This window comes from Prunus mume, linkage group LG2, assembly GCF_029339155.1.
Source record: "Prunus mume cultivar Tortuosa linkage group LG2, ASM2933915v1, whole genome shotgun sequence".
NCBI lineage: Eukaryota > Viridiplantae > Streptophyta > Magnoliopsida > Rosales > Rosaceae > Prunus > Prunus mume.
In genome coordinates, this window is record NC_142699.1 from 17765490 (window position 1) to 17780872 (window position 15383).

Here is a 15383-nt window from a genome sequence, read left to right on the forward strand (position 1 = left end):
CAATTTGAGAACCAAATGGAGATTAGACAACTACAACCTAACGTACAAAAAGGATTTTATGCAGAGAGCGAGGGAGAGAGAAATCAAACTGTTTGGGCCAAATCGTTTTCATCGAGGCTCAGCCCAGTTAGGTTTATCCTTTCTATGGGCCAAAATGATCGAGGACCAGATAGAATTTGGGCCTTTTCACATCAGAGAGGCTGGCCCAATCCATTTTATAGGAATAAAATAAAGCCTGCGACGCAAATGGGGTTTAGGGGTAAAAGAATTAGCGTCGTCATGATCAGCATTACGTCAATGCGCCTCTTAAAAATTCTGCGCGGAGACTGAAAGTTGAGGTTGCTTGCTGCTGGCAAGTGTAAGGAAAGGAAAGGAAAGGAAAGAAGGCAAGTTGGAAATCGAGGTGGCTCTTTTGTAAGCTTTGACGACATCTCGGTCTTCAGAAATTAGAAATACAGAAAATACCAGAATAATGCTTTGCCGCAGTATGCTGCTGCTCAGGCTGTTGAGCACTGGAGCTGTTTCCTAAAGTGGTCCCCAATCTCCCACGATTGGAGATTATGTGTCCCTTAAAGTCCCTACTGTTGGATCATTGAACCAAAACCCTACCCTTCACTCTAATCCATCTCTTGTACACCATTTTTTCAGCACAGCCTACACGTTTTCTTTTCTCATGCTTTTTCTAGAGGTTTCCTTCCTTTTTTTACATTTACGTCATATTAAGTGACACTGTATCAAATACAAGATGTAAAGTGCAAATTGGACACATAAATATAAGTTAGGTTAGTTGGTTAAAGTAGTGTGCCCTCTCGCACCGATATTCAAACATTCACTACTGGTACATTATAATAAGTTTAAAGTATCTTCATTGTCAAAAAAAAAAACTGATAGCACCGTTGTTTATGCTCATCCTTTGGGCCTTGTTGTCCTTATCACGTAACCGGCTCGTAGGATTAGCAAACCCATCTTGCACCATTTCTGATGGACATACCACTTCCTAAGAGACCACTGCAAGATCCCCATTGGTATCTGCGTCTGCGCGTATGAAATCCTGATTTTCAGCAAGAGTTTTAATCTTTTTTAATTCATTGATAATTTTGTACCTTCAAGCAATGAATTACTGCGTCATTTCATCGTGTAAATGCGGTGTATGCCAGCACATCTTCTTTATTTATTTATTTATTCCAATGAATTTGCCGTCACATCACAACCTTGGCAAAAAAGTTAACAGATGAATAATAATTTTACAAGTCATGAGTGGAATTGCTTTTAGAAATTACGAGCTTATTTAAAAGTTTGGCTCAAGAACGATATGCAATATTTAGGTAAGCAATATTCGAGATAAGTTTGCCCCTAGACGCCAAAGGGAATTGAATTTGTTATCTTTTTCAATAAGAGCATGCGAATTGGGACGAATAACTTTCATTTCATGTCAGTTAGCAACATATCAATGACTTTTTCTGCGTCAATACCTAAATTATTAGTGTAGCAGCTATCTTATCCTTCAGCAATTAGTTTAAATCTAAAAGGGCAAAAAACAAAGCATGATTAGGTGGTTTCATTCTGAATGTTGCATACGTGGTCGTCCTATGCCGTTTGGGAGATCATCTACCCTCCAACTTTAGCTTAACTCGTATAATCTAAATATATAATATGAAGAAAAAAAATGTGAATTTATTATATTATTTTTAATTAATTAATAATTTCAATTCTTAATATTTATATTAATTAAGAATATTTAGTGTTTTGAATATTTTACTATTTTATCTCTTTTGTTTTATCTATATATATCTAAAACAAAATGTAGAAAATGATGAAACATTCAAAATACCAAAAAACTCTTTGTTAATTCAAACAGTAAGAAATAAAATTATTAATTAAATGAGGTTAAGATAATAACTTCTATTTTTATAAAACACAACTGCTCATTATTCTTTTTAATTTTAAATTTTTAAAAAAGAAAGAAAAACAATTGGAGAATGAGGGTGGACCCATACCTAATTTTTCCAATATAATTTTGGTTATACTATTCACATAAATTAATAATTCAGTGCTTTTCTACCGTACGATCTCGCATTTAGTGAGTCTGCCACTAATAAATGAGTCAAGATGGTCGAAGGAATGTGATATTTTTAATATATTTGTACTACAAGCAATGTCGTAGCAGGAGCCCACAATAAGAGTTCCAATCGTGCTATATTACCTTCATTTTCATAATAGAAAACTTGTTGCCATCTTGTAATAATAAACCCAATAATAAATTAAGATGCTAGTCTTATACATGAGCTGTAGAGCGGTGCGATGCGCCACATTACCCCTCATTATATAAATATATATATGTCACATTTATTGTATTGTTTATTGGAGACAACGTCAGCTGAAATTAGAAGACTGCCAACAATTCAGCAGCTATACTAAAATTCATATTGTATTTTTTCTCTCTTAATCGCAAATCAAATATTACGGCAGAGTTTGTAATTCAAGCAGTTAAAAGTATTTGTTTAAGCACGTAAAATAAGATCACTATAGTGTGTGTATTGCTCTAACTTGACACGTCATGGGTTAGGTCATCAAACAACAGTTTAATGGGTGGGTCCCTCTTCTTGCTTTGTTAAAGGCTATAAGCTAAAGCTTTGGAGTAGAATTGTAGGGTGAATATTCTTTCTTGCTTAATATTTTATAATAGGGGTGAATATTCAATCAGTGTGGACTATGGACCAGACGTTTTCGAGAGCCTTTCGTAGACCAACAAGGCCTCTTGCTTTGCTTAGATTTACCCATGGATGGTAAAGTCACCAAAATCTTTTTGTATGATTTAGATTTTGACCATAATCAATATGCCCCAATTATGTTAAGAAAAAGCACACATATAATACAACCAGTTTGTTTGTCATCTATATTATGAGGTGGGATTAAGAGACGATTTTCATTTTCATCCACTCATCACTACCATGTCTTTGTTGACAAGTTAATTGTTATCAATCATTGTTGCTATTATTACTTTTTTCATGGAAGATGCTGAAGCTTGATATTGTTTATACTTTCATTTAAAGGTTCATCCTAAGCCACATATCAAACAACTGGAGTAATTTGTCGTGGTCATCGTGATGTTACAAATTTGTTTGTCTTGAAGCATGTGTAGATAGAGGCGGATCTAGTAAGGCGCAAGGAGGTGCAGCTGCACCTCTCCTAGCCTGAAAAACCATTGTAAGTGTTTCAAATCGCTTCTTTGAATGTTGTACAGATTACCTTATTTTCATCTTCAACATTTAAGTAAATGTCGTTGTCCTTTTCCTTTTATTTATTTTTATATTACTCATTTACTTAAGTTTACAATGTAAATAAGGAAGTACCCCCTATTTGAATTCAAATAAAAATACTAGAAAATCAAATTCCCACCAAATCAAAATATAAAATTCGGTTTTAGTGCAAAATATGATTTAGGCTAAAAATGATGGCTCATTAAGTCAATATATACTTCATACTAAAATCCCATAAAATCAAGTTTTCTTATTTGATGTGTAAGGAATAAAAGCCGCCAAAAATTATCTTGAGAAAATGATTATTCCTAAAAACCATTTTTCATACTTAGTCAATATTGCACCTCTGCTAAAAAATTTCTGGGTCCGCCAGTGTGTGTAAATATTCATAATGTTTGAATTTGTAATGGCACGTGCCAGTATTACAATCACGAACAAAAATTTCTTTAAGAATTTCTTTTTGTTATCAATCATTGTTGGTTTTATTATTTTTTCATGGAAGATAATGAAGTTTGATACTATTTATACTTTCATTTAAAGGTTCGATCCTAAGCCACAACTTTGTCGTGGTGATCGTGATAATGTGATGTTACAAATTCACTTATACAAGAACACGTGTAGATGTATTAATATGGTATTTTAAAGTAAAAAATATATATGTTGTCTCTACATACCATAACATTTAAATATAAAACGTGCTCAATTTGCAATCAGTTGTAATAATTTTGTTTTTTGGATTAAGGAAGCACCTACATGGTTGCTCCCTTCTCTTTCTGCATATGTACTCTCTTCACGGGTTTTTTTTAATGAAATATTTATTCTAAAAAAAAAAAAAAAAAAGTAATAGAACGTACAATTGAACATTTAATTGAAACACACTGTGAATACAATTGAACAAAACTGGATTTTGGTGATGCAACAAATGTGCCCTTGTTTAAACCTTGCTTTAGAAAACCGAAAACGAAAGAAAATACAATAAAGAAAAAAGAGTCACAACCAACCAAAAAATAGTCAGGACTCGTACCCAAACGACAAGATTTGTTCTCTGAGCCCAAGCTGGATCAAATTAGAATTAACCATTGTGATTAGCAAATTATAATACTGTATGAATTTGAAGAAATTTACTGTCTTAGGCTCCTTAACCACGAAATGACATTCCAAATAAAACACAAAAATGAAAATAAAATAAAATATTGTATGCTTTTGCTGAACGCAGAGGCATAAACTGCAAGCAAAAAGCTAAATACACCCAGAAGCACCAGATTCTATTCTAACATAAAATAAAAGTAAAACCACTGCCCTGGCCGTTGCAAAACGTCGTCACTTTACTGCAGGGAGTCTCGTGGCTGCCTTTGGTCAAGTGAACCCTCACGTGTCTGAACTACACCTACCAGTAATACGTGGTTTCGACCGCTGAGTCCCAATTGTAGTACGCGTTTTCGCGCGTGTAATATGGAGGAGCGTGGTCTATCATTTGAACTGAGTTTTCTCAATTGGCGAATTCTTTTTTGGTTAAGTAAGAGAAAAGTGCAAATGATTGCGTCACCCGTGGGTGGGTTACCAGAATTGCGGCCAACACTCCGATTGGTTTTGAGGTGGAGTGGGAGTTGGGGAAGCTCGTTTTATTTCTTTAATTATTTCCTAATTGGGATTAAGGCCTACATAATTCAAGGTTCTCCCATACGCGTTTAAGGAAACTTATTTCCATATGTGAATTGTGACTTTGTGAGAGGGATGAAGCCACTAAAAGCGTCAAAAGATTATTCCTTCTACAATTGTTGAGGAATTTAAAGCAATTTTATTTTGAGTGAACATAATTCAGTGCACGTTAGTGGTTCTTTAGTATCTTAGGATGGATATTTTATAAAACGAAGTTTTGTTTTTTGCGCCAATAACTAGTCTTTGTTATAGTTATATTTATCTCCAAATTTTTTTGGGGCTAAAGTTGAAATATTGCATTTATAATTCAGGTGTAAAGATCATTAACTATAAGGAACAATACAAACACAATAACCACAAAGGGTTAATACATATATATATATATATATATATGAAGGGGTCTAATGGCAACATAAAGTTCTTACCTAGTTCGACACAAAGACAATATATATGTGATGAGTTTAAATACCTAATTAGTTGTGGTTAGTCTTATTGTGGTGTATAAATGTATGAACTCATTATAAAAAAGTATCTTGTAAATATTCTATCATATGTGAAAGAAAAAAAAGATATATGTTTGCGCATGAATAATTATGTAAAAAATATATATTTTTGGTCATCTTATGAAAATACTTTTACACATATCATAATCTATCTATATATAAAGCAAAATACAGAGAACGGTGAAGCCTTCAAAATACAAGAAAATGATTTTGGTTAATGCAAACATTAAGAATTGAAATTATTAATTAAATGAGGATAATTAAAAAAAATTCAATTCACACTTTTTCATATTAAAAAAGAAGAAGAAGATAATGAGTCTTATTTTTAAGAAACACAGCAATCCATTAAAATTTTTAATTATCTAAAAATAGTATATGAAGCTTCAATTCACAAAAAAATTCAACTTAGAGTGACTTAAAGCAATACAAAGTCCTTTGCATGTAAATTTAGGAATGTTGAAGTAACCCGATAATAAGAAGTAAATACAACTTAAAAAAAAATATCGTTTAGGAGAATTAGAAAGGGTGAAATCTTGATTTCAATTTTGAATTTTGAAGTAGAAGATAATCATGGCACTGGAACATTCAAATATGATTATCATAGTACTACTTACTGTGAACATGGATGTAGGCTAGCAGATCCCACACTAGAGAGAGAGCCTCGCACCCCAACTGGAGCCAATCAGTAAACTAGCTGTCAACATATCTGGACTCGCACACAGTTTCATTTCCAAGTTGGCCTTTTCCCACAGTGCAACCACAATCTCCTCCCCGTTTCCCTCTCCCCCATAAAAGCCTAAAAAAAGGTTACAATTTATTACTTAACAAAAATAAAATCCATTTTCCCCAATAATTAGCAAACCAATTTAACAAATTATAGATTAAAAAAAGGAAAAAGAAAAGAAAAATAAAACAGCTGGAGCCTGGAGGCGACCAGACCAGGTGTGGAGTAACTATAAGAGAATCCACTACCCATACAACACCCCTCTTTTGCTCTCTCTCTCTCTCTCTCTCTCACCCCCAGAAAGGAGAAGAAGAAGAGAGTGTTAAAGATTCTAAACCACCTCCCACTAAAAACCCACACACTCTCTCTCTCTCTCTCACTCCACTTCTCTCACCACCACCACCATGGACCCACCTCCGGCGGCCCCATCGCTGCAGCCCCACCACCCCAACTACGCCGACTCCGTCGACTCCTCGCCTAGGTCCCGCAACACCGACTCATGGGACGAGCCTCTCCCCCCCACCACCAGGCTTCGCCTCATGTGCAGCTACGGCGGTCACATCGTCCCCCGCCCGCACGACAAGTCGTTGTGCTACGTCGGCGGCGACACCCGAATCGTCGTCGTCGACCGCCACACCTCCCTCTCCGACCTCTCCAACCGCCTCTCCAAGACCCTTCTCAACGGCCGCCCCTTCACCCTCAAGTACCAGCTCCCCAGCGAAGACCTCGATTCCTTAATCTCCGTCACCACCGACGAAGACCTCGACAACATGATCGACGAGTACGACCGTACGGCCACCAACAACAGCAACTCTTCCTCCAAGCCCTCCCGCCTCCGCCTCTTCCTCTTTCCCCTGAAGCCCGAATCGACGCAATCGATGGGGCCCATTCTCGATATGCCGGCCAGCAAGTCCGAGGACTGGTTCTTGAACGCGCTCAATGGCGCGTCTGGTTTGCTCAATCGGGGCTTCTCCGATTCCGCCTCCGTGAATTGCTTGCTCGGTCTCGACGACGATGGGATTTCCGGTGGCGCTGCCAATAATTTGGACTCGGCTTCGAGAGACGCCGAGGCTACGATTCCTGCGAATTGCAAGAATGCCAAACAGGGTGGTGGTGGTGGGCAGGACGTTCACTCTGTGCCCGATTCGCCGATGCTCGAAAACTCGTCATCTTTTGGGTCCACGTCATCGTCGCCTTCTCTTGCGAACCTGCCCCCGATTCGGGTCCACGTGGAAGACGGTGGCGGCGGCGGAGGTGGTGGTGGGATTAGAGTGCAGGATCAGAAGATGGGGATTGAGGAGCAGTTTGCTCAGATGACTGTTGGTGGTGGTGGACAGAAGCAAGATGAAGGTAGCTTCGTGGTGCTTTCTCCGCCGCCTCCGATGCCAACTACTATCGTGGCCTCCGCTGCGCCGCTGAGTTCGGCCACCGAGTACTTGAATCGTGTTGTGTCGGACGACGAGCGATCGGATCACGGCGCGCCGGCTGGGTATCGGAGACCGCCTCAGCCTCAGCCTCAGCTTCAGCTTCAGCCACAGACTCTGCCCGCTCAGTCTCAGCCCAAATCTATTGATTTGCCATCCCCAGATTCAGTATCAAGGTACGCCTGATTGGTAATTTATGCTCAGTCTTTAGTCCTTTCTGTTTTCAGTAAATTGGTTGCTTAAATTACTGTTGTTGTTGTTGTTTGTGATGATCAACAAGTTCTTAATTAGTGTTTTTTTTTTTGCTTCTTGTGTTATGTTTGATTCAATTTTACAGCGATAGTAGCTTCTCAAATGCGTCTCGCCCAAAACCTGTAATTTACCAAGACCCAGTTGTTCAAATACCCTCTGCAAATACCAGGTTTCCTGCAAACCTTGTGGATCCAAAATTGAATATGGCTGATCCAAACACGCGGGTTCAAATGCAACAACAGCTTCATGATTCTGGGTATGTATTGCAAGCCCAATTTGATCAACAACAGCAGCAACAACAACAGCAACAAGCACACCAGCAACACCAACAAGCACAACAGCAACAGCAATTTATACACGCTGGTACACATTACATCCAGCATCACCCTGGCTCTGTTCCAATCCCGGCATACTACCCTGTATATCCTTCCCAGCAGCAGCAACACCATCAGCACCATCATCACCCCCAGCTTGATCAGCAGCAGCAGCAGCAATACCAGGTTTATTACATGCCTGCCAGACAGGCCCAACCTTACACCAACTTGCCTGTGCAGCAATCCAATATCAATGAAGCTGCTACTTCTATCGCTTCTAGCCGCTCCCAAACACCTCCAAATTCCGCCATGGTCTCTCCTTCTGCATCTTTCAACCAGATAAGGAATGCCCAGATTGCGAAACCCGATATGGCTGCGGGTGTGTACAGAACAGCAACAGGAGCTGCTCCTTCTGTGGTTCAAGTTCCTCCTCAGCATCAGCAACAATATGTTGGTTACACCACTCAGATTCATCAATCTGCTGTTCCTTCTTCAGGGGGTGCTGCTAATTATGCGTATGAATATGCTGAGCCTTCTCATGCCCAGATATACTATACACAGCCTCTGGCTCCGACAATACCTTCTCAGTACCAAACCATGACAGCGGCTGCTGCCATGGTGCTGCCGGAAGGTTCTGCCCAGCTTCCAACTGACAACATCAAGCAGCAGAGATGAGGACTGAACAGCCTTTGTTAGTCAGTTTGAGAAGAAGGAAACAATTTTGGAGAAGTTGGCCTGGATTTTATGTTTACATTATCTGCGTTTCTAGCGTCTGCCTTGTTATTGGTAATTGGTTGTGGTATGTATTTGTGATAGATAATAAGGAACTTTGGTCGTCTCTTCAACTCTTTCTTGTATGTGATATCGTTGCTCATTGTCATAGACTCGATAGGAAATGAAAAGGTGGTCTCAGATTATACTGTAAAAGCTGGAAACTTCCAACAATATATTTATATTGTGTGTTTGTGCAGATCAGTTTCTGAATAAAATGTTTTATAAGTAGCAAGAGTATTGAATTCATGTTGCCATGCTTCCCGTTTATGAATCTCCAATCCAAGTAGATCCATATTTGCTATTTGAAGTTTTTGGCAAATTAAGATAAGAAAGAAGTCAGATTAAGAAATAGCTAATACAACGAGGGCCTCGTAAACAAGATTTCGGTGCAAAGCTTAGCTGAGGATCAGATTTGGAAATGGTGTGGCTTAGCCTTTAAACTTAGTAATGGAATCTGCCAAGATGGGGAAGCAAATCTTATGTGAAATTGAGTAAGATCAAACGATAAGGACATTTTGATGTCGTGCATCTTGAAAAGTTTGGCTCACAAAAGAAAACAAACACACAATCATCTCATCCCATCTCATCTCATCACATCAAAAATTGACCCCAACTCCTCGTATAAATCCAAAAATCTCCACAAGAAGCGCATGGTATTCGTCTCTCACTGATTCTCATGTGAGTAGGCAGTGACAGAGACTCTGTCACTGAGAGAGTGCTTAGATTCTTCTGTTTCATTAACCAAGTAATTAATGCTTTAATTAGTAATTAAGTACGAGGTTCTGCGTTTTGTTTTTGGGATGGGAGAGATAACACAGCTTGTTGCTGTACTGCTGTGATTATAATTTAAGCCAACACGTGTTTTAGCACTTTTTTCAACTGTCACTGGTGCCTGCCCCTTTCTCTCCTGCTCCAGTCTAAATTCAACACAGGTGGGTCATGTCATTTAGCATGATCTTTTTGTGCAACAAATCAATCAACACGATCTTTTTGTAATTTTTTCTACCACATGAACTTTTTTGAGTCGCAGTTTGGACCATTTATTTTGACGCTTTCAACATTCAATATGCTGAATTGATCCCTAGTTTGGCGTATGGGCATCAATCGAGTAAGTACGTGAAAGAGAGAGAAAGCGCTGCCTGTCAGAAGAAGATATCGGCGCCATCAGTTCTCCTCTCATGTCACATTCCAATAAAAAGAAGAATCGTTTTGCCTTGTCTTGGATTTGGATTTGATACATACAACGCACGGGAATCACTAGAATTAATCTAATTACATGGATAAATAAAGAAAGGGGCAATGAACGGGAGGAATAGGCAAGTTTTGCCAATCAGATTACTTCCAAAATTGCATGGCGCCCGAGTGTCGACGACGACCCAATAGCGTCGGGTCCACTAGAAGAGATTTATTAGTTTTCAATTCAACTTGTATAATGCAAGAATCTACTAATTAGAACTGGTCATTAATATTGGCTTACAAAATTTAATTTTACATCTAAAAAACACAATAATCTGGTTAGTTAACGTTAACTTCAAACACTCTCACGCATTGGTCCACCCCACAGGAAGCAAGCTGTATGCTGCTACTGGAATCTTCATTCCTGCGATTTCTCCATGCCAATCGATTTACTGAAGAAACATGGCACATCAATGGATCCAGCCGTACAACAAGGGCTGCAGCAACTGCATCTGCTGCTACTCCATCTTCACTTCTTTTAACAGATAGACTCCATAATTCAATGAGACCGTTTTCCATTCCAACTGCAAGGAGCCCGTCATTGCTCTTGCAATCGAGACCAACCCAAGATAGGGCTGTGACGCTACTATTGAACTGCGGCAGAGTCGTGAGCTGCTTAACGGAAGAGTCTTTTCCCACAGTCCAGATCTTCACGGTCTTGTCCCTCGAGCCGGTTGCAAATTCATAGCCGTATGGATTCCAAGAACATGCCCATATGATTCTTTTGTGTGCCTCCTGCTTTGATACAAGCTGGTAACTAGTTTCATCGGTGCCTAAACGGACATCAGAAGAACTATGTATCATGAAAAGTTTAACAATGGGCTTCAATCGTAGAAAGCAATGTCTGCTCTTGATGGGTGATCATTGAAAATAACACTCATAATATCATATCAACCTCTCACCTAAAATATTTAACACCTGAACAACTCACAGCAATGAACTAGATATTGCCAGGACTTGGATTAAAGAGTACCTGTTTTATCGATTGAAAATACAGAGAACTGGCGATCCCTTGATACAGCCAACAGGAATTTGTCATCATGCGAGAATTCCATTTGTGTCACTGTCAAACTATGAGACTGCAAGCGACCGACTGCTTTCCATGAACCAACTTGCCATAGCCATATTTCTGCTACTGCTGCTGATTGGGCCTGCAATAAATATCACGTACAGTATGGGAATAATGTATCAATTCATGTAGAATCCAATTCTTTAATATTTAAAAATAATTTACTCCAATCTACCCACCAGTCAAGTGCTCCCTTTTCCTAAAGTGATTCTTTCTTAGGAACTTTATAAGAATATCTAAGTTCACATATATATAACAGCAGTACAGTGACACCATATACCTTACATGAAGAAGCAACAAGTGTCCCATCATGATCACTGCACAGAGCAAACAGCTCATTTCCATGACCGTAAAGTTTGTGTGACTCTGGCCACAGTGTATGCCATGCCAGTTGATCTTCAATGGGAGGTTCAGTGAATACAACTGGAACTGCATCAGGAATGGCTTCGAAAGTATCAAGGTTATCATTTAGATTCCTGTCTGGTGTCTGCTGCTCAGCTGACAACAAAGAGAAAAAATAAAAATACCATAAAACTATTCCAAATATACAAATTTATTCTCAAAGCATGATAGTTACGAAAATACAAGAGAAAAAGAAAAAAAATTACATTAATAGCATGGAAAAAAGAAATCTACATGACACTGGGATAAGAATAACTTATAACAAAACTAATCCAGTCCGTTGTCGATTGCTGCTCTTCCAGTATGTATAACAGAGACAAACAACTTTATTGTTCATTTCTTGAGATTTCAATTCATTGATGAGCCAAAAATGAAGCAATTAAATGTGTCTAAAGCCTACCAGAGATAGAGAGAGGGAGGAAGAGAGAGCAGAGAGAGAGAGAGAGAGTCACCATGAACATAAATAGGTTTCTGTGATAGCCCAAGAGCAGACATATTGGCACCCAAAATCTGAACACCTACTTGGATATCCTCAGAAAAGCTAGACTTTTGTGAAATGGCATGACCCAATGTCTTCAAGAAAGATAAAGGAGCTTCAAACACCCTGGCAACTTTCTCATCAGCTCCACTGACAAAACGATGGTTCCCTTTTCCTTGGATGATGGCCACACAGTTAATATCATGACCATGAACTTGAGGGCGAGAAATTTCATGCCAAGATTCCTCGTCTCCTAGAGACGCCTCATTTTGCCAAGGAGCAAAAATTCGAGTTGTCTGCATATTTTAAAAGGATTCTGAATCATAATTTCGACTTCAAGTAACATGAAAATCAACATAAATTTGTTTAATTCTGTTGAATTAGATGTCATGTAATCCAAAGTTATACCACTCTTAATGTCATATGATAGTGCTAAAAATTTAGCAGGAGAACTTTCTAGATGTTTTCCATATTTGAAATTAGCTTCACAAGTTCAATGCACTTAATATAGGAAACCTGAATGATACAGCATATAAATTCTATATAAAAAAGTGCAGAATCAGAGCCAAAATCTTTTAACTGCATCATTTTAAGACAGCAAAAATTTCATTAGGGTTTACTATAATATGAACATATCACCTGGTCGTGACTGACTGACAGCAAGTATTGACCATATCTTCCCCACACAATATCTGTTATTGCTGCAAAATGCCCAGATGGAACTTTTTGTGGTTGCCAATTTTCAAAATCAGTACCGACATTTTTCCAGAGATGGAAAGATCCACCATATCCATGTGCTAAAATTGAATCTCCATTAGGGCTCCAATGGCCACCATAAAACCCCAGAGCACAATGACTTAACTCTCCGACAGTAACAACATTCATCCAGATACCAGAAGTCTTTTCTGGTTTCCAAATCATCATTGTTTTGTCCATAGATGCAGATAAGATGCTCTGGGGTTGACAGTAGGCAATCCCTTCTGGAGATGCAGTTGATGGGGGTTGCCACTCCACTGAATACACCCAGTCCTCATGTCCAATTAGAAGAGATTCCAATGATACCTGATATGAGTTTGTGCCAGCAACAAGTACAGGGCCCTCTATATAAGATGCTAAGCTTATTTTTCTTTCCTGTAAGCACTCTGGTTGCTGTCCAACGAATCCCTCAAATCCATCTTCCATATGCGTATGCCTCTGTCTTGAGAAGAACTCACAAGTAGGACGTTATTTGCCTCACCAGTGGTGCATACAGGTAATGAGAAATCTAGACTTCTGATCCAATCTGTATGCCCTTTCAACTCGCAACCTCGAACAAACTTGATGTGCAAATGAAAAAATTTAAAATATTTTAAGACACCTGTCTGAAATAAATCAGAAAGTAAGAGTGATAATTCTGAATCAGAATACCTTTCCTCTCCTCTCCCCGCAGTAAAGGTGAATCTTGTTATCCAGTCCTCCCATTGCCAGGACTAAATAGCCAGTGCTTCCGGGCAACTCAGATAATGAAAGCGCTACCATAGGTTTTACACCAACACCCAGAGAATCCAGATGCAACAAATTACAGTCACCTAAAACAACACAGCAAAGTCATATCTTGCATGCAATTTGCAAGTTCTTTCATTGTGATAGCATTTTCAGTCGTACCACTTATTACAAAGACATGATATTTTCTTGCTTGAGAGCAGTTAAAGCTTTCCACAAATGGTTGTGTCAATGCATGATGTGAACCTATGTATCTAAAGAAGAGTTTGGAGGAAAGATGTTTCCATTTCAATAAATTGTCTTGTGCACCCTTTCTTCAACATTGTCAGAAATGGGCAGAATGTGTAGAACTAATGATGCGAATTAATCTAGATATTATATCTATAAAATGCATGAAAGTGAAACAACTTTGATTTAGTCCAGTGAACTTTGGGCTCACCTCCACTAGTAGATGGAAAAACAACCTCCCATAAATGAACCGTACTATCGGAAGAAGTAGAGGCAAAGACTGCCTCAGTTTGAGAAACCATAATTCCAGTAATACATGTGACACCCTTCTTGTGCAACTGAGGTACTTGTTGTACATTCCTCCACTGTAAACAAAAGCAAAGAGAGTAAATGAAGACATCATATTTCAATAGGAAACCAGTCTTTCAAGTATATTAGTAAATAAGAGACAACTAACCGATTAATGAAGTACAACACTTTCTAAAAACTGAAATTAAATAACATATCCACCAACTAGCTAGGAAATAAACGAGAGGAAAAGCCAAGAAACCAAAAATTACTTTTTCACACAGTTCAACTAACTATTAGCTACGTTCAAAAATTCAATGTAACCTCACTATATCAACAAGTTGTGAAGTAAAATTTAATTAAACACCAAAAGTTAACAATAAGAACTGCAATAACATGAACACCATCAGCAATAAGATTTTACCTTCCCTTCAAGAACAGAATACTCCCATAAAATAATGGCACCAGCGGCATCTCCAGATAGCAAATAATGCCGGTCCAAATGTTTAGCTGTGCACAGACGACAAAGGTACTCAGAAACCCAATGACAACTTAAACAGTAAACTTGAATCCAACTAACACTAAAATCAAATTTTAATTCTTTGAAAAGGTACCTTTAAATGAAAATTTGTTACTTGGGAGCCACTGGGTACAATTCACAGCAGCCTTGTGTCCTGGAAGCGTAGTCGAAATTTGAGCAGTCTGCAGCCATTTTTTTTATTATTTAAAAAAGACAAGAAGGAATTAGTTTTTGAATGGAAAAGTGGGTTCAGAAAGCATAGAGAAGGGAAGGCATGAGAGAAAGAGGAGCGGACCTTGGGGTTGAAAATAGCGACGGCGTTTTGGGCACCAAAAGCGACAAAATCACAAGCACCCCATGAAACGTTGTTCACTATTCTGTTGCAACCTGCTCCTATGAACACTCCTTTCACTCCGACCCCACTCCCACCACCATATCCACTGGTCATGGTGAAACTCGGCACTGCTTCAGCAGAGAGATGGCGGCTTCAGGCGTTGGAAGCTCGTTTAGCCTTTTGCTGGTTCTGTTCTGTAAAGTGAGAGAAAGGAAGAAAGAGTATTTGGGCCGTCGTTAGACAAATGGGCTGAGGTCCAATAGCTGAGACTTGCTTTTTGGGCCTTTAAACCATACAGTCCACTCATCACAGTTGAGGATGGGATCAGTTGAACGTGTTCTTATCCAATCCACCTGCCCCGAGTTGAATCTAAATTCTATTTTCCAATAAAAAACAATAAAAAAATCGAATCTAAACTGTTCGGCAGTGGTCCCTC

The 15383-nt window shown here is 38.7% G+C and overlaps 2 protein-coding genes across 2 annotated transcripts; one reads left to right on the plus strand and one right to left on the minus strand.

The window, feature by feature from the left end:
- The first annotated feature begins 6361 nt into the window (after nucleotides 1-6361).
- On the plus strand, nucleotides 6362-9106 carry PDE331 (Octicosapeptide/Phox/Bem1p family protein). The gene is made up of 2 exons (XM_008245067.2): nucleotides 6362-7746; nucleotides 7908-9106. The coding sequence occupies exons 1-2, from the start codon at nucleotides 6551-6553 to the stop codon at nucleotides 8809-8811; spliced, it is 2100 nt and encodes a 699-aa protein (XP_008243289.2). The 5' UTR covers nucleotides 6362-6550; the 3' UTR covers nucleotides 8812-9106.
- A 1139-nt stretch (nucleotides 9107-10245) lies between these two features.
- Nucleotides 10246-15149, minus strand: ELP2 (elongator protein 2). Its single transcript, XM_008245066.2, is given in 11 exon segments — nucleotides 10246-10919; nucleotides 11120-11297; nucleotides 11496-11713; nucleotides 12070-12391; nucleotides 12735-13219; nucleotides 13222-13411; nucleotides 13503-13663; nucleotides 14017-14170; nucleotides 14518-14603; nucleotides 14708-14795; nucleotides 14909-15149. Coding segments are annotated over 11 exon segments (2529 nt in total). The 5' UTR covers nucleotides 15062-15149; the 3' UTR covers nucleotides 10246-10425.
- Nucleotides 15150-15383: the final 234 nt, after the last annotated feature.

Coding starts and splice junctions, on each gene's coding strand:
- PDE331 (XM_008245067.2), top strand. CDS start 6,551: ATGGACCCACCTCCGGCGGCCCCATCGCTGCAGCCCCACCACCCCAAC. Junction 7,747..7,907: donor TCCCCAGATTCAGTATCAAG/GTACGCCTGATT, acceptor TCAATTTTACAG/CGATAGTAGCTTCTCAAATG.